This window comes from Hermetia illucens, chromosome 2 (genome assembly GCF_905115235.1).
Source record: "Hermetia illucens chromosome 2, iHerIll2.2.curated.20191125, whole genome shotgun sequence".
NCBI classification, from domain to species: domain Eukaryota; kingdom Metazoa; phylum Arthropoda; class Insecta; order Diptera; family Stratiomyidae; genus Hermetia; species Hermetia illucens.
This window is the reverse complement of record NC_051850.1, coordinates 63,974,031-64,000,664: the sequence shown is the minus strand read 5'-3', so window position 1 is coordinate 64,000,664 and position 26,634 is coordinate 63,974,031. Positions and strand designations below refer to the sequence as shown.

At 42.2% G+C, this 26,634-nt stretch overlaps 1 protein-coding gene across 5 annotated transcripts in view; it reads left to right on the top strand.

The window, feature by feature from the left end:
- The window catches only part of LOC119648244 (glycoprotein 3-alpha-L-fucosyltransferase A), a 46,341-nt gene extending 31,196 nt beyond the window's left edge, over nucleotides 1-15,145 (top strand). For all 5 annotated transcript variants that reach the window (XM_038049879.1, XM_038049878.1, XM_038049877.1 and 2 more), the window contains exons 3-7: nucleotides 7,826-7,919; nucleotides 7,980-8,283; nucleotides 8,341-8,566; nucleotides 14,323-14,506; nucleotides 14,562-15,145. In XM_038049879.1, the coding sequence (XP_037905807.1) occupies nucleotides 7,826-7,919; nucleotides 7,980-8,283; nucleotides 8,341-8,566; nucleotides 14,323-14,506; nucleotides 14,562-15,077 (1,324 nt within the window). In that variant the 3' untranslated portion in view covers nucleotides 15,078-15,145. The remainder of the gene's footprint in view (nucleotides 1-7,825; nucleotides 7,920-7,979; nucleotides 8,284-8,340; nucleotides 8,567-14,322; nucleotides 14,507-14,561) is intronic.
- Nucleotides 15,146-26,634: the final 11,489 nt, after the last annotated feature.

The following is a 26,634-nucleotide window of genomic DNA, read 5'->3' as shown; positions in this document are numbered from 1 at the left end:
TAGAAGCTCTCTATTGATAAAAGTGCACACATTCAAACAAATATGAAGTTGGGAAACGCATATCGAAGTGGAGCAAATCAATTTGTTAGAACTAAGTGGGAAGGAAGTTGTGATAGCGGCAAACTTCGTTATCGCAGAAAATAATAAATCAATACTACAAATTTGAGTCTTGAAAGTATTCTAAGAATTTAGCACCATTAAGTTCGCAGAGCATTGAAAAAATCGTTATTAAGGTGGGATAAGTATAAAGTTTCCCAACAAAAAAAAATGCATATTCGCACTTCAATATTTTATTATTGTAGTTTTTAATAGCATTTATTGGCGTTTAGTATCCTTTTGAAGGTATTATATCATCGCACTAGCTTTCCAAATCCATCTTAATGTTCTATAACGATTATTAAATTTGGTTTACTGTTTGTCTTTCTTTAGTAAAAAAACAAATTGGAATTCAACCAAATTTGGACTAGTCACATTCCGAGCCACTTTTGAGAATTAGTTTGAAAAATTCCAGGCAAGAATAAAAAGTTAAGAGACATTATTCTGCTGAAGGACGGAGCTAGAGTTCTCCAATTGCCAGATATTTTTATGTGAAACCAAAAAGCTTTTAATTTTACATTGTTAACTTATTTTCTACGAATATGAACTTCAATTCAATGCAAATAATAAATTAAAAATTTGGCAATCATCATCATCATCATCATCAACGGCGCAACAACCGGTATCCGGTCTAGGTCTACCTTAATAAGGAACTCCAGACATCCCGGTTTTGCGCCGAGGTCCACCAATTCGATATCCCTAAAAGCTGTCTGGCGTCCTGGCCCACGCCATCGCTCCATCTTAGGCAGGGTCTGCCTCGTCTTCTTTTCCTACCATAGATATTGCCCTTATAGACTTTCCGGGTGGGATCATCTTCATCCACACGGATTAAGTGACCCGCCCACCGTAACCTATTGAGCCGGATTTTATCCACAACCGGACGGTCATGGTATCGCTCATAGATTTCGTCATTGTGTAGGCTACGGAATCGTCCATCCTCATGTAGGGGGCCAAAAATTCTTCGGAGGATTCTTCTCTCGAACGCGGCCAAGAGTTCGCAATTTTTCTTGCTAAGAACCCAAGTTTCCGAGGAATACATGAGGACTGGCAAGATCATAGTCTTGTACAGTAAGAGCTTTGACCCTATGGTGAGACGTTTCGAGCGGAACAGTCTTTGTAAGCTGAAATAGGCTCTGTTGGCTGACAACAACCGCGCGCGGATTTCATCATCGTAGTAGTTATCGGTTGTGATTTTCGACCCTAGATAGGAGAAATTGTCAACGGTCTCAAAGTTGTATTCTCCTATCCTTATTCTTGTTCGTGTTTGTGTTTGACCAGTGCGGTTTGATGTTGTTGGTTGATTCGTCTTCGGTGCTGACGTTGCCACCATATATTTTGTCTTGCCTTCATTGATGTGCAACCCAAGATCTCGCGCCGCCTGCTCGATCTGGATGAAGGCAGTTTGTACGTCCATTTGGCAATGGTTGAAAAAACAATTTTTAAATTTTCACCACTTTACAATTAACGAAGAAAAGGCACCGTTAATGAAATAATATCCTAAATGTTGGTGTTTATAAAGAATCATACCCCGAAATGTTGTAATGATCGCTTTATTATTGTACTTGTTGAGCCAAATTTCCCCCAAATGTGCAAAACATTTTTTGAGAAAAAAAGACATTTCTCACTCTTAATTACTAACAAAATATAGTTACAACCTAACCATAATAATTATCGGCAAATTTGCGGACACAGTGTATGACCGCTTGTATGCAACTCTGCATGAAATCCACAGTTGGTACCTCCGCAATGGTCTCACGGTGAACGCTAGGAAGATTGGACTAGTTATGTTCACTAGGAACGTCAGGGGGCAGCTATACGCTACCCATCCTAGCAGGGATGGAAATCCAGCTGCCACAAACAGTCAAGTATTTAGGAGTACATTTCGACTCCAAGTTAATGTGGAAGCACCATATCCAGGAACAACATCAGAAATCCTGACCTGGGGACTTTCACCAAAACGGATATACTGGATGTATACATCCATAATAAAACCCATTTTGATGCATGCATGCATCGTCTGGTGGCCGAGACTGAATTTTGCTAACACTAGGAAGATGCTAACGCGGATTCAGAGGCTCGGTTGCCTAAGTATTACTGGAGCAACGTGTACTGCGCCAACTGCAGCACTTGAAGCTATCCTAAATCTACCCTCATTCACTTGGGGGTGAAACCAAGCAGCCAATGACGCATATAGACTCGATACCAATGGAGCGTGGAAAGGCGGCCAATCGCACGGTCAAGCGTCTATCTGGAAATTTTTTGACAAATATCCGGGAGCTCTGATGCCGACCGATCATATGGTTTCCAGATTCCTTTTTGAAAAGACATACACTGTCGTAATTACCAGATTACAGATCAATAATCATCACCGACGGGTCAGTTATGGAGGGCGCATCGGGCGCAGGGGTGTTCTCGGGAAATTCAATTATAGAACTGGCCCGACCCTTCGGAAAAATGACAACCATATTCCAGACGGAGATATATATCTCTGGCATTGGCAGCAGAAGAATGTCTGCAATAAAAATGGAGGGGTCGCACCATTCGAATCTGTTTCCACAGTCGGACGGCATTATTAGCACTAAACAATAACTACATATCAAGCCAGTTGGTGTGGAGTTGTCATCAGGTGCTGCTGAAACTTGGCCGACTAAACGAAACAATCCAGATATGGATGCCGGGGCACTTAAACATCGCTGGTAATGAGCAGGCTGGCAGACTGGCTCGCCGAGGGTCTGGATCTACAATGGGTCCAAAAGCAGCTTTTGAAATCCCGCATCCACTGTCAAGTCTACTCTGAAGGGTGAAATTGCAAGGACGAGTGGAGAAATTTGAACTCTTGTCGGCAGGCGAAAATCCTTGTGAAAGAGCCTGGGGTCATCTAGCGTCATTTTTGTTGTCCCTTAAAAAGGGGGACATAAAAACGCTAGTAGGGCTTTTAACGGGACACTGCTCCTTAAACAACCATATGGAAAAAATTGGGTTGGTGGTTTCGGGTATGTGCAGCCAATGTAGGGATGAGGTGGGGACAGCCCTGCCCTTTTTATGGAGCTGGGCGGCCTCCTCAGACGAAGACACCTTGGCAAGGTTTTCTTCAATGAAGAATCTGCACACTCTCTGCCTCTGGCGAATGTTCGCAGATTTGCTAAAGCCTGCGAAGGCCTTAGCCGGAAAGCATTAAATAGTCGATTTACGGGGATAGTACAATGGGCCTAACAATGGTCTGAGTGCTCAGAGCTGCGGCTCCTCCAGTATACTAAATTAACTAACTACAACAAATCCAAATGAACTCGTAGAAAGTACTGATGGCAAGTATTTATAAATACACTATTTAATTGTACTACTAGATCCTGGGAGCTCGAGCTTGTGCCTGTACCCGAAAAGCGCTGGGTTCCATGCTCATAAAATCTATAGGACCACGATTTTCGCTTTGAATTTTTTTTCAGGATATTCTGGGATGGCTAAGTTGATGATGTATATAAAAATAAAACTAGGCAGCTTTCTCCTACTACAATATATTTTAATAGTTAGTAAATACGTATTTTGAGAGCTATTTACTCTCTTCCTCAGTACTTAAGCTACTAAATCATTGGGAAGTTTTTCCTGATTTTTAAATAAAACAAATTAAAGAACAGATTAAAGATCCGTATGTGGGTACACATTCTAAAAGGTAAAGAGAAAAACGTAAAAAGGTGCACATGCAGGTAGGGATAATCTTTTAACCTTTGGGTTGATGGTCATATCAATAGTTAGTGGGTGGTGCGGTCCCTATGTTTGTCAGCCAGTTTTTTAATTTGCCTCGATGCAGAATTCCCCCCATCTGTGTTCATCAATTTTGCCCCATCCTTTCGCAATATTTCGAAGCTCTCCCATGCGTCCAAGGTGTGTGGCTTATTCACTTGTCGAACCAGCTCCAAATTTGGCCTCGTCACAGAATGACCCTCCTCGATGACGGGCATAGCAACCGAAGAACGCACCGTGTTGTCTCCTCGTCTTTCTCCCTTCTCTACTTCCTTTAGGTGTTCTTGGAACCTAGTCGTGATGAGGCGTTTTTTTGGCCAGACCATCTCGCAATCATTGCAGCTGATCTTGCAAATCCCACTTTTTTCCTCTTCCGTTAATGGGTCCTTTTCGCTTCTTAATTCTCTTTTGCGTCTCTGCTTGATCCGACCACTTTTATATTGTAATAATAATGGATAATGGTACGCTCACCCATTTTGTATCAGCTAGAGTTCTTTCTTGTTCGAACAATGTTGAATGTTGGTTCTTCCAGATCTGGTCTTGCTTTCTCTTAATCAGTTTTTCGATTATTTCGACCGTGTAACCATTCTTGATTGCTGTATCAAGTATGAACATTCTTTCTTTATGTAAGCCATCCTTGTTTAGGCTGGTATCGTTCTTTGGGTGCCGTTGGTTTCCTGTATATCTCGAATTCGAGTTTTCCGCTATTTTTTGTTACTCGTAGGTCCAAAAATGGTAGAGATCCATGTTCTTCCTTTTCTATTGTAAATTGGATCTTCGGGTGTATCCTATTGATTTCTGTTAACGTGTTGTCGACCCTGTCCTTTTCAACTATGGCAAATATATCATCGACATATCGGTTGCCCATGGAAACTCCTGCTGTGGTTTTTAGAATTTTTCACGAAATGTGAAATAATTTTCACCCATACATAATGATGCCAATTTAGTGTATTGTCCCAGACAATAGATAGGAGGGATTGGAGGGCCAACCTCCAATCTATTGTGTTGTTCAATTTACTCAGCCAAACTTCTAGTTGGTGAATAGCTGGTTTGATCGGTGTGTTTGGGAACAAGGATTTAACATCGAATGATACCATCATTTCGTTTGTGTTTATGTGCTCTGCTTCTTGTAGCTTGCTGGTGAGTTCACTCGTGTTCCTTATTGCGTGTTTGCTCAATGTGATTCCCAGGGCTGAAAATTCTTGGACTAACCACTTTGCAATTTTGAAAGTTTGTGAATTGAAGTCGGCCATTATCTCACGCATCTCGTGTCCTTCTTTATGTAACTTGGGCTGGCATCTGATGCGTGGTAATGATGGATTTAGCATTCTTAATTTAGTTATATCTATCATGGCTTCCAACAATCGCCGCGGTCAATAGAGCGTTCAACCCCCTTCGTTTATCAACCCGCTTCCAGGATTTCGCAAGTCAGCAGCTTAATGATGCTCCTTCGGGACTCGAGAAAAGAACATTTTTAGTACTCATCGATATTCTCAGGCAGGTTACTTAGTATATCCGAAGCCCGACCAACAAAATAGTTCTCTTACTGCGACAATTGGATCATATAGACAATCGATATTGAACTCAGGGAGTCGCAGCTTCTCAGCCCTGCTAGAAGCGGCAGACACAACACGCAAGCTGTCGCGGATGTCAGTGCCTCTTTTGTCACGCAAATCCAGCAGACAACTAAATCTATTGCTGATTGCGAAGTGGTCGATCTGATTGCTTGTACGGCGTCGGTCAGTTGAAATCCAACTGACCTTATGGCAGACTCTGTGTTCGAACAATATGCCACCAATAACGTGGCGGTGAAAGTTGCAAAAATCCATGAACCTACCACCATTACCGTTGCGGTCGCCAAGATTGTGTTCCCCAATCACGTCTCCGGGCGAGGTGTTGTCAGATCCCACCTTGGCATTCAGAGCAGCCACCACGATCATAATGTCATTTTTAGGAAACTTCCCCTGAGCTACTTTTAATTGCTCGTAGAAATCATCCTTCTTCACTAAATCGGAACTCTCCGTTGGTGCACAGCATTATTCAATTGTGATGCTCCTTAACCTGGACCGGAATCTTGTAGTTATAAGTCTATCAGAAACCGACTCTCAGGTTAAAAGAGCGCGCCTTGTGGTAGCCATCAGAAACAACCCGACATCAGATTCGCGTCTGCTACCACTTGGGTTTCCATAGCATAAAAGCACATCGCCAAAAGAGAGAAAGAGAAGAATACCCGCCAGAGTGCCATCATCTTACTTCGCTTAGGCCCAGAATATCCAGCTTATGTCCTCGTTTGAGTTGGTGAAAGGCACATTCTGAGGACCTTCGCTACTGTTATCGATAGCCAAAGGTCGTTGCCATATGGTCAGTCCCCATCCGAGGCATTGTTGACTTTTCGGTAGCAATAACGTTTCAATATTTGCAGCCTTCAAATTTCTATCCCTTTTAGTTAAATCTTACTACAAGCACTTTGAGTGTATTCTTAAGACCCAGTTCACAGGGATGATTGGACGATGAAAGCTCTATAATATTTTTCAGGGTTAATTGCATGCTCTGCCCATGCCCTCGTTCAGATTAACTGTAGTACTACCTGATCTGCTCAGTGGCGCAATGATCCGAAAATTTTTTGCTAGATGTGCCGCATATACCTACCTAGTAAGGCTTGCGGCTATGCAATTTAAGAACCATCCATTGGTAGTAATGGCATTAGTTGTAAATGATACTTAGCGGTTGCTGGTGAAGCCTTCTTGCCAGCCAATTGAATTAAGATGTTGGAATCAGGTTTTCTCTTAGCTACAGGCACCTCCTCTCCTTCAGCCTGGTCCTAGCAGGAGATTGCGGTTTGGCCGCAGGTAACTTGTTCGATGACTTCGCTTTATCAGGAGCCTCCTTTTTTGTGCGGACGTAAAGGCAATATTTGGAATCAGTACATTTTACAGATTAGAGCCTCGTGTCTAATATGTTGGTAGAAGAGGCCAGCTTCGGCTTGTTTTTTAAGGACTCAGTTTAGGTTTCATGAATGATATTGTATCTCGACTAGGGGATCTGAGTCTAAATTCTTCATTCTTCATCAATGAGCTCTCGGCGCGGCAGTGATACCTCAACATAGGTTTTTATAACTGCTTAGGTTACCGACCTTCTCTGCACTACCAAGGAAAAGTAAGCGGCTTCGTGCAGATTACTTATTTAGTGTTTGTAAGCAGTAAATCAACTCTGTCAATTTACCATCGCTTCTTAAAAAGAGAATCAGGTCTGGAAAAGGGTACAATGTTATGTTTTCAATGGTAGATTAAAATCGACACCGCACTGAATGATCCTGAAAGAATCAGGGAAATACAATCTGGGCTTCCTGGTCATCAGGTCCTTTGCAGCCTATACTTATCTGCATGTATAAACAAAAGGGTGAATTTAGCGCAAAATAAGGAATGTTAGTATATTTTCTTCCATTTTCATGCTTATAGATGACTCAGTGAGATCTTCTAATTCATGTTTTTCATGACATTTGTCGCGTCAGCCGGCGCTCAAAATTCAGCGTGTGTTAAATTAACCCTAAACGTACATATTCCCAATTGAGACCCATTACGATATGTTTATTTCAGTTTTTCTGTTTATTTTCCCAATTATTTCCACGTAGACACCAAATTATAGTAGCACCATTTCCAAAAAGATTATTGACCTTTGTTTTGTTCCGAACTTGTTTATTTCCGCCCGCAATACTCTACTTTTGAGACTCCAGCAGGTTCTAATATAATAATTGAAATTTCATGGGCTAGTGCGCATCCATGGCTGCAATGCAATTATTTAGGGGTCTTTAATTGCCCCCGTCTGGAAAACTATGTTTTACAATACTTTTTTGCCACAAATCTCTGCATCATATCTGCGCAATAAAGCATAATGATCAGCCTTCAACATGAAGTGTATTACGTGTAATGGTTAAAAAAGTGCGAGCGTGGTCTATGTAAAATAATAAGTTTGTTGTTTTGTTGTTTTGCAGAGATCGGGAGCTCTGGAGACCGAGAGCTAGAAAGCTGCACTTTTACCAAATGGAAAAGAATGATGATAAACCCTTATCAGAACAAACGACAGAAGTACGCTGTGATATTAAATAAATTTGTAAAAGGTTCTATTTCAAGGCTCTTTTTATCCAGGGATCGGCATTGCAAAACCAAGGCCCCAATGAATATGAAGCAGAAACACAACCGCCCAGTTCATACGTACCGACCTCGAAAGCTTGGTACTTCCGAAATGGTGAACGTTATCCAGAACCAATGCCGCGACGAGCAGGACGTAAACGCCGACTGGCGAAACTATTCCCGCAGGACGATGCGCACAGTGACCGTATTATCAATCAGCTCATGTTCGTCCCGCACAATTACGAGGAAATACGGGAGGAAGGCACTCTGAAGACAATATTGCTATACAACGGCCTAGGACCGTGGAATGTTAAGAAAGGTAACATCCTTATTGAGTTTGTCAGTAACGAAAATTTGATATCCTGTTGGTTTCCAGGACGTGATGTTTTCCTCAACTCAAAATGTCCAGTAGATACTTGCACTCTAACCGCAAATAAAGAAAAGGCTGCCTCAGCCGACTTAATTTTGTATAAGGATCATTATATACCAACGGGAATACACCGACCTAGCAAACAAATTTTTATGATATATTTTCTCGAATGTCCTTATCACACGCAGCACATAAAAGTTCCTGATGTATTCAATTGGACAGCAACGTACAGGTAATTTGTTTCACTGGTTTAGTTTGGCTTTTTTTCGTTTTTGCCCGTTATTGGAATAAATTGTCCAGGTTTCGTGAGAGGAGTTCAACACATTTAATAGATGAATAAAGTCCATTTCATAAATATAGGTAGAAGCTCACTATCGAACCAGTCACTTTATCGCGAAGTTAGTATTATACATCTAAGTGAATAATACTATTGCATTAATGAAAATCAGATCAATTCAGTTCAGGAGAGGCTTCCTAGAGGTGACATTGTGATCGTGATGGGTAATTTGAAGGCCAACGTGGGTTTTGACAACGCAGCGTTCGGACATATGATTTGGAAACACGGCCTTGGCGACCATGGCGATAATGGTGGGCCTTGTCATTGATGGCACATTGTTCAAATACAGAAGTTGCCATAAGGTCGCGTGTTAGGTCTGGAACTTCTCGTAAGGTTGGAGAGCTTCGATCCCCAAGTTTCATATTCAATATATAGTATATGATCCAACTGTTGGTCGAGGGTGAGAGAGCTACTTTGCTGATCAGACCAGATCTCGTTTGCTGCGTAAGGAAGCGGATGGATGAAAGGAAGCAATTAAAGGCTCGATTGATCGCTGCGGTGGGTGACGAGCATGACACGTTGGAATTCTGATATCGAGCAAAATCCCGGGAAGTGCGCCGTAACAAAAGGGGATTTTTTATTGTGCTGGTCAGGAAAGTATATATTGCCGCAGAACGCAATGATTTGAAGAGTGTATAGCGCACTGAGATCAAGCAACTTAGGAGGCGGAAAAAATACTTCACCACGGCCCTTAACCGGAAGACATCCGGTGAAATTCCGCCTCTTGTGGATGAAATGGCTAGTTGCGGGACAATACAGATACAGACTATTCCTCCTAGAAATTATTTCGGCAATCAATGCACCCAAACGGAGTAAAACCGTTAAATCTGCCACTTTCGCTCGTACGAAAATCCTGAGAATCCGAAACCTTCCCCAAAAAAGTAGAAGAAGGGGATGATCGGTAAGATTTCAAAGAAAGGCACTCGTTTTGAATGTAACATTTGAAGGGATATTTTTATGCTTCCTACCCTTGTCATAATAACAGCTAAAATTATCTCGGAACGCATCAAAGAACTTCTTGAAAGGCTGACCGGCAGAGAACAGTCTGGTTTTCAATCCGGATGGTGCTACATTGATCACATTGTGATTCATTTTGGAACAAGGCGCGGAGTTTAGACCACCACTCCACCTAAAATTCATCGATTTCGAGAAAGCGTTCAACAAACTGAATAGTGATTGTATCTGGAATGCACTCTGCAGGGGGGACATTCCGGAGAAACTAATAACAATGGACTATAACATATTTCCCCAAACACCTCGACTACGCTAATGACATCTGTTTACTTTCTCACCGGGCCAGGGACCTTAACCAAATGGCTCTGGAATTTGGGAAGAGAGGCAAAACCAACGTTCTCAATTAGACGCGGCATCGGACTCTGCTGGCTACACTTAGCACAGAACAGAAGCCCTAGGAGCAGTTGAAGCGCTATGCCCCACCAAGGCGTCATTGACAAACATCGCTCGCGGCTGCCCCATCGAGTTGTAAAATTCTGGATAATATGGTGCCAACCGAACTAGTTGCTATGGAACTCAGCAAAAGCTTTCCTTGGGTTTCTTTACTAGAGTGTCCAGGTGGCTCAGCGGCTAGAGCTCTAGCAGAATGTACAAATCTTATTGGTGGCAGAGGGATTTGTATCATGACTGAATGTCGGATACATAGCTACTCAGCTGTGAATGAGTAAAATCAGGGCAATAATGACTGGCAAGCATAAAGATGGCCGCATTGTCTTCCACAATGTACTGCAGTATACCGTTAGGATCTTGAATGAAGCGCTTTAACACACTTCAAGGCCTTGATCCAATTGGATTTTCGCAACGTTTATTATTACAGTAAAGGCATGGGGGTAATAGCAGGATGCAATGTTAACGCCTACTATATCTGTTGAGGGCTTCTACTATCGATTAAGGATCGAGACTATTAGAATATTTAGTAGGAACCAACGTTTATTATTACAGTAAAGGCATGGGGGTAATAGCAGGATGCAATGTTAACGCCTACTATATCTGTTGAGGGCTTCTACTATCGATTAAGGATCGAGACTATTAGAATATTTAGTAGGAACCAAAGTGCAGATTTTCAACTTCGATAATGAACCCACGAGAGATCATCCATATCACGGATGCATCCCCTGACATGGCGGAGTGGAAAGTATGGAACGGTACGACCCTCTTAGATCACAGGCGTACTGGATTCACCTCTAACCGCCCCATTTCGGAACCCGCGGAAGATTGAGCACAAAACAGAACTGAGTGCCCGAGTTACGATCCCTGGGAGGTATATCAAAGCCATTGCTGAAATTATGAAAACAATCCAGATGATCACAACTAGAAGAGAGCTGTCCACCCAATAAGCTTAAGAAGAGTGAAACACCATGGTGGAACTGTGATTTGACAAAGTAGAGGAGAACGATAAAGGTACTCCTTAACCGAGCTCTGAAGTCTGATTCACCTGGTGGCTTGAATCCGTACACAGAGAGTCGGGAATCTCTAAAGAGGAGCATAAGGTTGGCTAAACGATCATCACGGAAACGTTTTTGCGAAGAGACTAACGCCCTTGAGACGATCATGAAGTGGTAGCAGATCCTTTTCAAAGAACGTAACAGTAGCTGGGTAATCTATGCTTACAGAGCGGATGGTACAAAGAAAGCGATGAAAAAACGGCAAATTATCTCCTCATTGGAGATACTGCATCATGACTCCTGTACTATTTCCCGATAATCACCTTAGTTTTTGTAGCTATTAGCTCCCACACACTTTTACAAAGAGCCTTGTAAGTTTATCGTGGGGTTAAGGTTTGGAAACTGAGGCCCATTACACAACTAGTACTTTTGTTGAATACTCCGAATTATTCTCGTGCATGAACTCTCACTTTATTAGTATTTCCTCCTCGACATAAGTTGCCATTTTCGTCCTTAAGATGTGTTGGATATTCTCCAGCACCATTATCATCAACGGCGCAATAACCGGTATCCGGTCTAGGCCTGCCTTAATAAGGAACTCCAGATATCCCGGTTTTGCGCCGAGGTCCACCAATTCGGTATCCCTAAAAGTTGTCTGGCGTCCTGACCTACGCCATCGCTCTATCTTAGGCATGGTCTGCCTCGTCTTCTTTTTCTACCATAGATGTTGCCCTCATAGAGTTTCCAGCCTGGATCATCCTCATTCACACGGCAATCTGTTGAACCGGATTTTATCTACAACCAAACGGTCGTGGTATCGCTCATAGATTTCGTCGTTATGTAGGCTAGTGAATCGTCCATCCTCATGTAGGGGGCCAAAAATTCTTCAGAGGATTCTTTTCTCGAACGCGGCCAAGAGTTCGCAATTTTTCTTGCATAGAACTCAAGTCTCCGAGGAATACATGAGGACTGACAATACCATTGGCTTGTACAGTAAGAGCTTTGACCCTATGGTGAGACGTTTCGAGCGAAACAGTTTTTGTAAGCTGAAATAGGCTCTGTTGGCTGTCAACAACCGTGCGCGGATTTCGTCGTTGTAGCTGTTATCGATTGTGATTTTCGACCCTAGATAGGAGAAATTATCAACGGTCTCAAAGTTGTAGTCTCCTATCTTTATTCTTCTCGTTTGACCAGTGCGGTTTGATGTTGTTGGTTGATTGGTTTTTGGTGCTGACGTTGCCACCATATATTTTGTCTTGCCTTCATTGATGTGCAATCCGATTTTCCAGCATACGTTCTCTTTTCCACTAAGCAGAGGAGACCAAGGTCAGAAGCTGAAAAGTAATCCCAAATTATGACTAATCCGCTTCTGTGCTTTATGATCTCAATGGTATACTTTTGGTCGAACGCTTTCCTTTAGGACGCCGTACATAGTGTTCCCCGTTTGATCCAAACAAATTTATCGGTTTTACTCCAATTTGCGGGTAGAATCTGTTTATGAGCGAATATTAATCTCTGCTTTACGTAGCTTCCTTCCAGCTGTTCCAATTAACCGCCGCATTTGTTGAAGACGGAACGAAGTTTTTCAACTTGTAATTGTAGCACTGAGTTCTATTTTCAAAAGCAAATGATGTATCAAACCGATTGGTTTTTGGATAGATATTTCAGCAACAGATCGGAACTTGTAGGCGTTTTCTACTTTCTTCTCCTTATATCTTTTGATATACTACGCACTCAATATGACATCCCCATCTCTGAGGGTTTTCGTAATAATATTAAAGAAGTTGAGCGATTTGGTGACCGACTGTTGAAGCTCACTTTTACATTTTATACTGGGAACAATACCGTCACTGACTGAAAAGCGGAGAAAACAACAGGACAACATCGCATGTTAGTGTTTTGGAAACTGAAGAGCTGGGACCCAATACTGTACCTTATTGAATTGTTCAATCGAGCTATGCTGATCCAAAGAGTAAAGGTCCAGGGTATGTCAAAACCGCTTCAAGTCTCTGTCTGTGTATATCAAGGAAGTGCATTATCGCCACTCCTCTGTGTTCTTGCTATCACACTGTTATACGGGTCAACTAACATCCAACGCCCTCAAAAATGGAATGATCGTCTTATCAACACGGTGCCAGACTGAATCTGAACTAAAAGAATCTTTCGACCACCGGTTTCAATGAAATAAGCATTACTACTGTCAGTGTGACCGAGATATCAACGGAGTCTCAAATCCAAAATCTAGATTGGTCTAAACATTAAAGACAATGGGAAACGACCAACCGGCTGAAACAACAATGGCTTCATACGTTAGATGGTGATTTGAGAGCCTCGCGTCTCCAGATCAGGCCTTTGACTGAGCAAAATCGCGTAACCGATTAAAACGAACCGACCCTGCCTCTGAACGTCACAAAGATTAAAGAAGAAAAAGAACGAGTTCTGTTTTCAAATCAGATGATGTTTTCAATCAACTGTTTTCGAATAGACGTCCCAGCAACAAATCGAACCTTCTAGGCGCCCCCGCTTTCATCTCTCTATATATCCTGGAAGTGTTATGAAGCCTTGTCCTTTATGTCATCATACAATATTACATTCAGCTGAGTGTGGTGTCAAACGCTAGGTATTTTGAAGGTGCACATGCTCAATTTGAGCTCACAAGAGTTTACCAAAACTTTATTTCACCCCTTATAACCCCGTTTCGCCAAAAGCCACATACATTTTTGCAATCATTGTAGAACTCCTTTATTTAGGCGGCTCATACCCGCTAATCAGAAGAAAACCCACCAATCTGGCGTGAGAAACACTACCACGTTCTTCCATAATACGTGAATTCTACATGACCCTTTTTAAAAAAATCGTTTCCCATTGAAAGGTGTGTACACACATACATTTGTTAATAACGCAATTTGAATATTTGGAAAAACATACAAAGTGCAGCTAACCGGGTACCTGTTTGGCAGTTATGGTTAAATATTGGGTCAGATAAATGAATAAAGTCCGAGTAAATATCCAATATCTAAGCTTTAGTCAGGTGTTTCTACTTTGTCAGCGCTTGCACCATGGTTCTACACCATATTTGAAATAGCTAAACAAAAATTTGAATGGAGGAAATGTGATAAATTTAGTCAACTGACTGAGCTTCTTTATGTAATAAACGAAGAACGAATTTATTTTACTTCGTAACAAACCAGCGACCCCCATTAGAGTTGCTTGCATAAGCCTGGTTTAATCTTTATATTTTACATTTTACAGAAGAGACAGCGACATAGTAGCACCTTACGAAAAATGGGAGTACTACGACTCCAAGGTTCGGCAAGTGGAGCAGGATCATAATTACGCACTCAACAAGACGAAGAAGGTCGCTTGGTTCGTCTCAAACTGCGGGGCCCGCAACGGTCGGCTGCAGTATGCACATGAACTTCAGAAATATATTCAGGTAAAACGTTAAGCTTCATTGCACGACCGCCATTCCGCCATTGTTTCCTTTGCAGGTGGATATCTATGGAGCCTGTGGTTCTCTAAAATGTTCGCGTAATACGGCAGACAAGTGTTTTGATATTTTAGATCACGACTATAAGTTTTACCTCGCATTTGAAAATTCCAACTGCAAGGATTACATCACGGAGAAGTTTTTCGTGAATGCGCTTAATAGAAATGTTTTGCCAATAGTGATGGGCGCTCGTCCTGAGGACTACGAGAGTAGCGCCCCCTATAGGTCGTATATTCACGTAGATGAGTTCGCCTCACCCAAGGAGCTAGCTGAGTATCTGCACATATTAGACAAAAATGAGGAGCTCTACAACTCGTACTTCAAGTGGAAGGGGACGGGGGAGTTCATAAATACATATTTTTGGTGCCGCGTGTGCGCCGCCCTGCATGACGAGGAGGCACTGAAGAGGCCTAAGTGGTATCAGGACGTGAACGAGTGGTGGCGCGGCCCGGGCGTTTGTACAAATGGATCTTGGCGTAACTTCAAGGCGCGCAAAGATGTTATATCTGACGACTAGTTTGTATTATTTTTTGCCATTTAGTGCTTTATAATGTTAAATAGCGAAAGGATTCTAGTCGAAAAGAAGAAAAATAAATAAATGATAACATAAATTGTTCGTCTGTGTTTTGAGTGTTACATATTCATATCAAACTGTAGAAGTTGAGTTGCAACGACAAAGCCATTGCCTGCTCTTGTACTACTCTCCGTATATTATGGACAATAAGCAAAATAGACGCATTCATTTTCATAATATTTGGCATCTCATCGGTAGTAGTAATTACGTGTGTATTATATAATGTACTTGAGGAAATGTTTCAAGGTTGAAATACCCAATTACCAATCCATCGGCAACCTGTAATAGATATTCGCCAATCCCACTAACTAATTTCTTCCCGAGACTGAGTATATCAGAATTAGTGTGTCTGTCACGTACAAAAATATTATAGTTCCCAGTGTAGTAAGCTAAGGAAAAGGTACAATTGGTCGCAAATAACTTCACTTCTGGAATTTTTTCTTCGTCAGTACGTGTGCCTTCCAATCCATAAGTCATAAGGAGCTGTTATCTTTCATGAATTCTATAGATTGGCTCCGAAGTGCTATGCCGGCTGGACTCTGCTCACCTTGCGCTTACGACAGCAGTCATGGTCAGTCAGGAGGGAGTGACATAAAAATGGTGAACTACAGCGCTAATTTGGTTCCTCGAAGTAGCCACTGACAACTACCTAACTATTACCAACGCCAAATGTAGTTTCATCTTGTTCACGTTTGCCATCATCCACTTTGTAGGTTCAAGGTGGAGAACCATTTGATGGTGAATAGTATGCCCAAAGTTGAGGCTGTTGGTAACCATTCTTTATTATTATGTTATTTAGGATCCGGTAATCTATAGTATTGAAATCCTTTTTCTTATCAGCACAATCAGGGAAATCCATGGGTTTGCTGACAGTCACTTATTTTAATTTGCTGCAATACCTTTATCATGTATTTCACTTCTTTTCGCTTTGCGAATGACAACCTTTGAGGGGCTTATCTGATTGGTGAGTTTTTATCTAAATAAATCCTGTGCTCCATTATTATTTTTAGCAAATACCCCAAAATGCTTCTTCAGCAGCCGCTGGGCTTTTCACTTTTATTTTCTACTTAGCTCCTCGCCCCAACTGACTTAAACTGCTCCTTGTTCTTCCCGGTTGCGCCAATAACATTACCATCTTCACTGCAAGTCATAGATGATTATAATTGTGATTTCTTGACACCATGCGATGATTATTCCTTTCTTTTAGTAGGCGAGTTACTCAAATTTAAAACTCTTCAGGCGACGATTTTTAATTGCTTTACAACGATCCGAAAAGTAACGTTCTAAGTGTGACGGGTGTATCAAAACCGCTTCGTGTCTCTGTTGGTGTTCATCAAGGAAGCGCCCTCTCACCACTCCTCTTTGTTCTTGCTATGGACGCCCTATACATTGCTTTATGCAGATGATGTTTTTCTAGCGTCTAATAGCAAAAATGATCTCGAGCAACTTGTCCAAAAATGGAATGATTGCCTCATGCAACACGGTCTAAGATTGAATCTGAATAAAACTGAGTTTTTGACGGCCGACCCCCATGAAACAGGCACAATCACTATCGTCGGCAGTGACCTGCCCAGAACTGAGCGATTTGAATGCGTTATGAAATTGCTTCACGCATTAACGCACCCTGGATGGAGTGACGTTCTTTGTGATCAATGTATCAACGAAAGTCTCAAATCTAAAATTTACAATGTCGTCCGTCCTGTCACTATCTATGGTTCTGGTCGACTATAAACGACATGAACGGCGTCTTGCGGTAATGGAGACGAAGATGTTGCGTTGGATTAGTGGCGTGACACGTTTTGGTCACATCCGAAATAAGAATATTTGCGATCATTATGGGGTTGCACCGATCGCGGGAAAATTACGAGAGAAGCGTCTTCGATAGTATGGTCATGTAGTTGGCACTAACGAGAATTCACTTGACAAGATTGGTCTGAACATCGAAGTCGATGGTAAGCGAAACAATGTTTTTTTAAAATCCTCGCGATTGCATCCGGATCAGCGATTTGATAAAATAAAATGGCGAAACCGATCACGACGAGCCGATCCCAGTTGTGAACGGGACAAAGGACGAAGAAAAAGAAGAAAATATTGGTTTTTCGTCATTCCCCTCGACTCACCAAGACGAACTACTGCCAATGCCTACACTTTTACCCATAATATGACTTCCTCGTCCTCCCGGGAGCGATTTTTTCATGAATAATGGAATTTTCTCTTTTTCTAGCAACTTAGATTGGAAGGTATCATATTTCCGAATTTCTATATTTGAAAATTTGCTGCTCTAGATGCGAGGTCTATGAGGACGAGTTACGGTTTCGTAAGATTTTGCCCTGGAAGCAGCAAGACCGCTACGAGCGATGAGCGATGAGATATTATAGTTCTGGTCAAAGAACGGGAAATGCCTTCATCAAAATGGCCACACATTCAAGACTTCCTCCTTGAATTAGACGGACGAGTGCGAGTTATGTTAATAATGTACTGTGATAATTTGAACGCTTCAGTTATGAAAGGTTTTGTGTATTTATTATATAAGAATATTTGAAAGGGCATTTGTTCCATTTATACCTAGCTCGTAATGCTTATGTATTAACTTTGTCAGATTATTTACTTTGGCGTGATTAAAAGCAACTGGGACCTATTATAACTCTGTTGGTAATGGTGCGATTTCAGCCAAACTTGGTATATCATGTTCTGATAGAGGCTGTACTCTATGTCACTAACAAAACTTGATCACTACAGGATAAACTTAAGGGCGGTTTCCACTCAATTTCTAAAAAAATATAGTACGAATAAATATAGTAATATACTATTATTAACTTTATTTAAACAGACATATATATATATAGTTAAAAAAGGCCCACGGGCCCTCTTCCCGCCCAACCGGACCGAGGGGCAACTAACTTAAAGATGGGGGCACAATAGTTCTTTAAGGACGCGGTGCGACTTTCCCTTAACTGAATAACCTAAAGATGAGCTGAAGGCAATATCCAAAGGCCTGCATCACAGCGACCATGCGAAAATGTATGTGAGCAATGACGCGGTAGTTCTACACTATAGAGACATGGATCTTAAATCGAAGACAGTACGAATCAAGACTGAAGCCCACTAGGTCAGATTGTTACCGGACAGGACTCTTCGGACTATAGCGCAGGATGCAAGGATAACCGCTTTTTGCATCTCCATGTATAGTCCAGTCCTAAGATCGAGCGTCTTCAGCGATTTATGTATATTTTTCAGGACTGAAATTACCACTGGGACTACTTGTCTTTACTTTGGCCAAGAAAGCACTGATAACTTTCCCGAGTTTTGGCTATTTCCCGACAACTTATATATTATTTTTAATCTGATGCATTGTTTTACTAAATATAATTAATTAGCAAAACCTTTGAGAGCACATAGCGACCATAATATTTTGTAATGGCGTATGGGATTTGTCGGTGGAAGATGATCCTGAGAGCCAGACAATAGGAAGAGGACAAAGCTAACCCAAAGACTAAAAAAACAACTAGTGGGAATACCAGAAGCTAGGCACTTGGGGGTTTATATTTGTGTGAGAAATTTCTTATGCACGTTTTTCCATTCGAACATAGTTAAAAATTCAAAATTTTCCTTGATATATTGAACTACTATTCACCTGACATTATACACACTTAGATCCCAATAAATTCACCTGAAATGCAAAATTTTGACCTTCAGGACTTTGTTAATAATAGTTGGATTTCCTTCAAATTTTTCAAAATTTTGTATTATATTATGACTTATAATGGGACCACTTACTTCTAGGATAAACTTGAAGAGGGTTTTCGGATAAATTTGTATTATGCGATTATTAACTTTATTTGAGCAGGTATCAGAATGGGATGTATTTTGAAGCCTAGATTTTGGACGACCGTGATTTGTTTCAGATCTTTCGGTTGGATAGATTCTGAGAACGAGACCTGTTACACTTTTTGGGCATACATTTTGAACGTCGTTCTCCTATGGACCCGCCTCTCAATTCAAGAAAAAAAAAACAACTTCGAAATGTACTAATCAAGTCCTTTCCGTTGATATTCCACATAGTCATATTCTGTATAGAAAAATTTTACACCCCCCTTTTGCCAGTATGCAAAGGGATTCATGGAACACGCGTTTTCATCAAATTTCGTTACAATAATTTCAGCCTTTTCGGAGCAAACGGGGTGTGACAGACAGTTAGACGGACGGACAGTTAAGCTCATGGTTTTTAACGTAGGTACCTGTCGTGGAGACTTAATCCTACGGTCCTCTTCAGACACGGATTGATTTTGTGACCACAATCAGAACCCCGCTGAGACAAGCAACAACGGTACCAGTCTATACCAAGTGCATGGCTTGGCATTCATACTGGTGGATGCAAGAAATACCTAAATCTCTACCGAACTAAGGGGTACGGCACCCGTGTTGAAACGCAACACCACGCCGAGACCCGAAGGTCTCTTCTCGCTTGAGCACAACCGCAGCCATCATGAAACTCCCACTATGGGGGCCAACCGCAAATAACCGAGCTGTACTCACATACAACGGGAGTTCACCCGAAGTATGAGAGTCCAGGGGCTTTCCCGGTTCCCATGGTACCAGTATACCCCTGATAAGGTTTCGTGACCAATTTGCCACTTCAGATGAGTCCCCGTGCAGACTCGAGTCTGATCGCCTTAATTAGGCCTTTGGAGCATTCGCCTACTGCATCACGGCCGGAAAACCAAAGTGAGTATAGCGTCTCCCGGTGCCACCACTATGGAGGTTCTCCTCGGCCACTTGGTTTTGGTTTGGCCGACAGGGTTGCCGCCCCGTCTTTCTCACCGCCACCTCTAAGCACCAGACGGACGGACAGACAGACGAATGGACAGACAGGCATCGATTCTAATAAGGTTTGTTTCACACAAAATCTTTAAGAAAAAGGTAGCGAAAATGGCCGCCAAGGTTCGCCCGGAAATACTGAAGCTCCGTCGAAATGCCCCATCGATAGGCGCTTGTGTACCTAGCATAGGCTAGCCAGGCATGGAACAGTGAAATTCGCAGTAGAAAGGGACGATTGGCGACGGATCCCATCCTCAAACGATACTCCTCCGGGCTCAAATGTGCAATGAAGTGCAATCTTTGGGGGTCCTTCCCGGACTTGACATCCTCATTTAAAGGTGAGATTTGCGGGTTACAAAAGAAAGAGAAACTGCTCAAACTAAAGAGAACTTTAGCTACAATTCATTGTGTAATTCACTCCACAATAAACAAAAGCAAAAATAAATTAAAGGAATTAGAGGGAGCTAATATGGGTTTTCAAACCATTATAAAATAGAACAAGTCGGGAAACCGGAAGCTTGACGCTTCAGGTATAAAAAGTTTTGTGTTTCCCCATGTGAGGAGCGATTCCATTGCCCTCTATTTTTAGAAAGCCATTTAAATAAATAATCTGATCTGGGAAGCACTGTATTGATAATAGTTAACCTCATACGCTTCATACCCCGAGTTCAATATTATTAGCAAATGTGGAGAACTTAACCTACAACCGATACAAAAAAGGGCTGGGGAGAAATAGATTCTTCATGAATGGAATTTTAATATTTCACTCGAATGTCAATTATTCTCGTTAATTAGGACGTCAGCATCTTAGGATGCCGTAAATTCGCACGAAATTGCTAAGTTTGAACTGCAATAACTTTGGCGTTGATGGCCACATTTCCATGAAGTTTGGCAACTTTATGCAAGATATTATCCTCTATGCTGCTGTAACTTAAGGGGGGTTTTCCAGTTAATTTCTAAAAGTTGGTAATAACTATTAGCAAGTTTATTTGGGCAGATAACGAAATGGCACATATTTTAAGGGTTAGATCTAAGCGCACCATACTGATTTTTTTCGGAGTTTTGGGTTGAGTAGTTTCCGAAAATGAGTCCTGTATCACTTTAAGTATGTACATTTTGACTCCTTATTCGCGCACTTTACAATTCATGTCAAAACTAATATCAGAAAGTACTAACCGTGAACTTTCATTTGATACCCCACACCACTATATGCGGGGAAAAAAAGTTCCCATCTGTTCACCAAATTTCGTTAGGATCGGTTTAGCTGTTTTGAAGAAAAGTGCGTGTGACAGACAGACAGACAGTGAATCGATTTTAATAAGGTTTTGTTTTGCACAAAACCTTGAAAATGAAATAAAGATAAAGAACGGCGGATATATAGAGAAACCCGTCTGAGAATATCGATGAGCATTGGCCTGCCATCCAAAATGTTCTTTTCTGGGGTGCTGCACAGGTCGTCAGCCACGTCTGGAAGGGGCACCAAAAGGTGTGACTGATTGCGGAATTGTGGAAGCGGGTTGATGAACGAAGAACTCTACTGACCGCTGCGAGTGATGGCGAGCACGACGCGCTCGAACTGACGCTGATATCGAGCGAAATCCTGAGAAGTTCAGCGTAGTGTATGAAGTGGCAAGAGAGAATTTGCTATTGGACTGGTCAGGCAAACGGAAGATGTCGCAGATCGCAATGATTTCATGAATGTATACTGCATCACGAAAGAACTTGCAATTGGTGGCAAACCTTTCGATGATCCTGTGAAGGACTTCAAAGGTCGACTTCTCATCCACAATAATGAACAACTGAAGAGGTGGAAATAAAGGAAGAGCACTTCACTATGGTTCTTAACCGTACCACTTCCTGTGAGGTTCCTCCTCTTGTAGATAAAATGGCGAGTCATCGTAAAATACGGATACGGACTGTTCCTCCAAGCAGAAGAGAAATCATTTCGGCCAAAAAAGCACTCAAACGGAGTAAAACTGCTGGGCGTGACAGTCTCCCCACAGTTATTGACTGCTGTACCTGCAGCTACTGCTGATCTGCTGCTTTCACTCATAAATTTTGGAGATCCGAGACCTTCCCCAGAGAGTAGAAGAAACGGATGATCGTCAACATCCCAAAGAAGGGGATCCGTTCTGAGTTAGAAATGGGAGGGGTATCTGGTGTCCGGATAGCTCAGTGGTTAGAGCACTAGGCTGTCATACGGAAGGTCGCGGTTCAAATCTCACTGGTGGCAGTGGAATTTGTATCGTGATTTGCCGTCGGATACCAGTCGACTCAGCTGTGAATGAGTACCTGAGTCAAATCAGGGTAATAATCTCGGGCGAGCGCAACGGTGACCACATTGCCTCCTAGTGTACCGTTACGGTCTTGAATGAAGCGCTCTAACACACTTCAAGGCCCTGATCCAATATGGATTGTTGCACCAACGATTATTATTATTATTATCTGCGTGCTCCTTGCCGCCGCAAAGATAATAGCTAAAATAATCCTGGAATGCATCAAAGAACATCTCGAAAGTTTGATCGACAGATAGCACGTTGGTTTTTGCTCCCGATCCTCCTGCTTTGACCACATCAACATCCTGCGGATCATTTTAAAACAGTGCGTGTGGTTTTCGCTGTACCTGCTCTTCAAAGATTTCAAGAAAGCTTTCGGTAGCGCAAACGGGGAGTGTATCTGGAGTGCTCTACGCAAGAGGAGCAGGTAAAATCTCGGAAGATTTTAAGGGCTAAAGTGGAGTCCACTAGGTTGCATCCTACCGATATTATTTCTTCTTGTTATCGGTGAGGTTCTTCATGCTGCCATGTCCGGAGGACGTGGAGGAATGCAATGGACTATGACATCTTTCCCCAAACACCTCGACTACGCTGATGAAATCTGCTTGCTCTCTGACCGGGTCATAGACCGTAGCCAAATGACTTTAGAGTTGCAAAGAGAGTCAAGTAGAGTCGGACTGAAAATAAATACCAACAAAAGCAAGTTTCTCAGTCTAACGGGTCGTCGCACTTTTCCTATCTGTATTAATAGGCAGAGCGTCCAAAGCACCGATCAATTTGTAACCTGGGAAGCGTGGTTTCCGCTGACATTGGCACCAAACTATATCTTACCCCACTCATTAATAGCACTAAATCCGCTTTCGCTGCCTTGTCTAAGACGATAATTGTATTGCGGGTTACGCCATGCAGTGAATCCACTCTCCCAGGATGGCCGCCGAGTGGATTGCCCCAAGGGCACTTGGTGCAGAACAATAGAGGACGAGTGCGACTGTCTTGGGGGGGATCGGAAGCTGAAGCGCATGTTAGGTAACCGCGAACGATGACGGGTCGGTGTGGTTGGCACCCTATAACGAATAATGTTTAAAATAATGAAGAAAATAAATTGCACAGACTAGGAAGTGAAGAAATCAGTTATTTTAGTTTCTGCAGACAAGCTTATGACTTTGCCTCTAACACTTTATATGGCACTAATTTTAGGCGCCGATGAATAGTTATGCTTAGTCCAGCTAAGCAAACTATTATTAAAATTAATTGCCCCTGAATGGGGGCTTCTATGTTCAATTCTTCGTTCCCGGAATCGCAACCAGTTGAAGAATTTAACTTGCTTCTTACATGAATCACGATTCCTTACATTGTGTATTGCGCTATTGGAAAAACTCAAATCTGCCTGATTCAGAAGTTGGAACAGTTCTATGCTTCTCATTAGCATTAGAATTGCAAGTTCCACTTTCCTCATCATATATCATCTTCCTCCAACTCGAATGAAGAATAGTCAGAGAGTGAGAGTGAATCTCAAGCAAACTTTAAAAACCGAATAGTTTTACGGATTGTAACTTCCTTAAATGTACTGGACATCTATATGTTTATACATAACAACTTTAATGCTTTTTGTACTTGTAATTGACATCATCAAGACGTAAGTAAATTAGTCCAACCAAATCAAATACTCCACTTGTCAGCGCCACTGAAATCGAGGAAACAATAAAACGAATGAAATTGGGTGAATGCTACAGGACATGACGACATCGCATCTGAACTCTGAAAAGCGAAGAGCTGGGACCCAACACTGTGCTTCAGTGAGTCCCGATTGAAAGAGAGGTAGTCCAGCAGAATGTTCAAATTATTGTCCGATACCACGAAGATTTCTTTACGCATTTTTGACAACAGTTTCGCGAAATCGTCCAAATAACCGTGAATCAAACCGGGTTTGTGAAGAACTATGGAATTACGACAATTTTCTGAATTTGTATGCCTTGGAAGATACTCGAACGTAATAATGTAATGTAAAATGCATCTTAAGCCCTACCTTTTGGCACAGCGTTTAAACCGAAAGGAGACATACCTGAAAATAACAAGGTAAGGATCAGCTAAAAGAAGTGGCGAAGTGGATTGGTACCCATGCAGACTCCGCTATAAAATGATCCTCTGAAAAATTAAGGTTATACAGAAACCCTCCCCACTTAACGCTGAATACATGGACCACATTGTCCGAATATTATTTCACCATAAAAGAGCTGGAGGAGGCAATTCCCTCAACAAAAAATACATTTTTTCTTGCCGCTGGAATGTGGCAAGGCACTCATGATATCTAGCCTGAGGTATATAAACTGGTGTTCCACCATCTAATTCACGGTTTACTTTAAGGAGCACATTTTTTTGCCACTGGAAGGTGGCAAGACTCGCACTGATCAGCAAAGAGAAGGAGATGCATGCTGTCTGCATGCCGTACAAACATACAGTATGTTTGACACAGCCGGGAAATTGTTCGAAACGCTCATGAGACTCGAGTGATATGTGATGCCGGGGACTTATCCCCAAGACAATTCGGTTTCAGAGCAGGGAGATCCATGGTGAATCCTCTTCATCGAGCTGAGGCACACAGCGTTGATCTCTATTATTAATAATTTCTCATAGTGCTTGAAAATGCTTGCCAGAAGAGTGGAGCCTGGTCAGTAATACAGATAATGTTGCGGTACTTGCTGCCGAACGCACTGTATAACAGGAGCAAAACAAATTTGGCATATTGATACGACAGGTAAGCGAATTGATGGCTACTCATGGTTTCAGTCTTGCACTGGGAAAAACCAAAGCAGTCATCTTGATTAAAAAGATAATCCCCACCCTGTAACTCGAAGATGATCTTTTTCGAGCATATCAAAGCAGCGGTGAAAGCTGCACAAGATTAGGAAGGCGCTACTCGGTTTGTGTTTTTCAATGGGCGGTACATGACACCGATCACACTTCTCTTTTTTGTCGAAAATGGGATGTGGTTCGTCAGCAATATAGCAAGTAGATACAGAGAAAGCTGGGCGCTTCAGGTATGAAAGGTTTTGTGTATTTCTTTCATAAAACCATTAGAGTGTGCATTTGTCCCATTAGAACCTAGCAGGTAATATATGCATATATTATGTGAGAATATCCACTTTCGGGTGATATTGACATTCATAATTTTAAATTTATACAGAAACGGCAACTTTGACCTGTTATAGCTTTGTTAGTAATAGTGCGAATTTCACCAAACTTAGCAAAATCTTGTTCCATGCCTGCAAAATTTCGTGATTTTAGGATGAACTTAAGGGGGGTTTCGCAGCCAACTACTAATAACTATATTAATATACTATTATTAACTTTATTTGGACATATATCGGTATGGAAGGTGTTTCGAAGCCTGGGCACCAGGCCTAGGCCTCTTGATTTTTTCAGATTTTTCGGAGTTTTGCGAATGAGTCCACTAAAGAAATGGTCACTTTCGACCCCCCGCACTCCCCATCTTTCCAGCAAATGTGAAAACTAGGCCCGGCTTTGGAAAGTACTAACCAAGACCCCTCATGATAACCCGCATGACCATATTTGGTGGAAAAAAAATGTAAACTCCTCTTTTGCATGTATGGGTGGAGCCTGCTCAGAAACGGACGTAAACCCGTGGGGGAGTACTTATAGAATCGTGATGGGACAATTCAGAGGCCGTTCATCTCCTCAAATCATGAGCCCCACCCTCTTGCTGAAAATCATCCAGGGATTATTCCCCCAGCACGAAGAGAGCACCGACACATTTCAACCACCTCTAAATGTGACCGTAATTCCGCCAGTCACCAGAGATGAGCTTCTGGAGATCTGCGGTAGAATAGAAGACAATAAAGCGCCGGGTCTGGACGGAGCACCGAATAAGGCCCTTAAGTTTGCCGTGAAATCCAGGCCGGACATGTTCGCTGAATTGTTCGAAGCGTACATGTCCGAGGGAATATTTCTAGCGGCATGGAAGCGGTCAAAGAGTAGTATAGGTCCCAGAGCGAAACGTGGATTGGTACCCACGATGGAGCATAAAACCTGGGAAACGCCTGCTGAACCAACACCAACAGCTCTACTACGAAACCCTATCTCTACCCCCACGTGGTGATCGCTGGGAGTTGTTTCTTTATGAAAAACTGCAGACGGAGAAGGATGAAGGCGAGTCTCCCGCGCCTAAAAACGGGACCAAATGTACCAACTGGTTCTCCAGGTTGGGGTTTGGGTAGGGCTGACAACCCTACACGGAAAACCGATGTTACGAAGCCACGAAAGGAGCCTCGGACAGGATGGATCTTACAACGACGAACCCGGCAACGATAATGGATTAACAATTTGCGCATTTTCTCATGGAACGTGCGCTCCCTGTACAGACCGAATACTGGTGAGCAGCTAGCCGA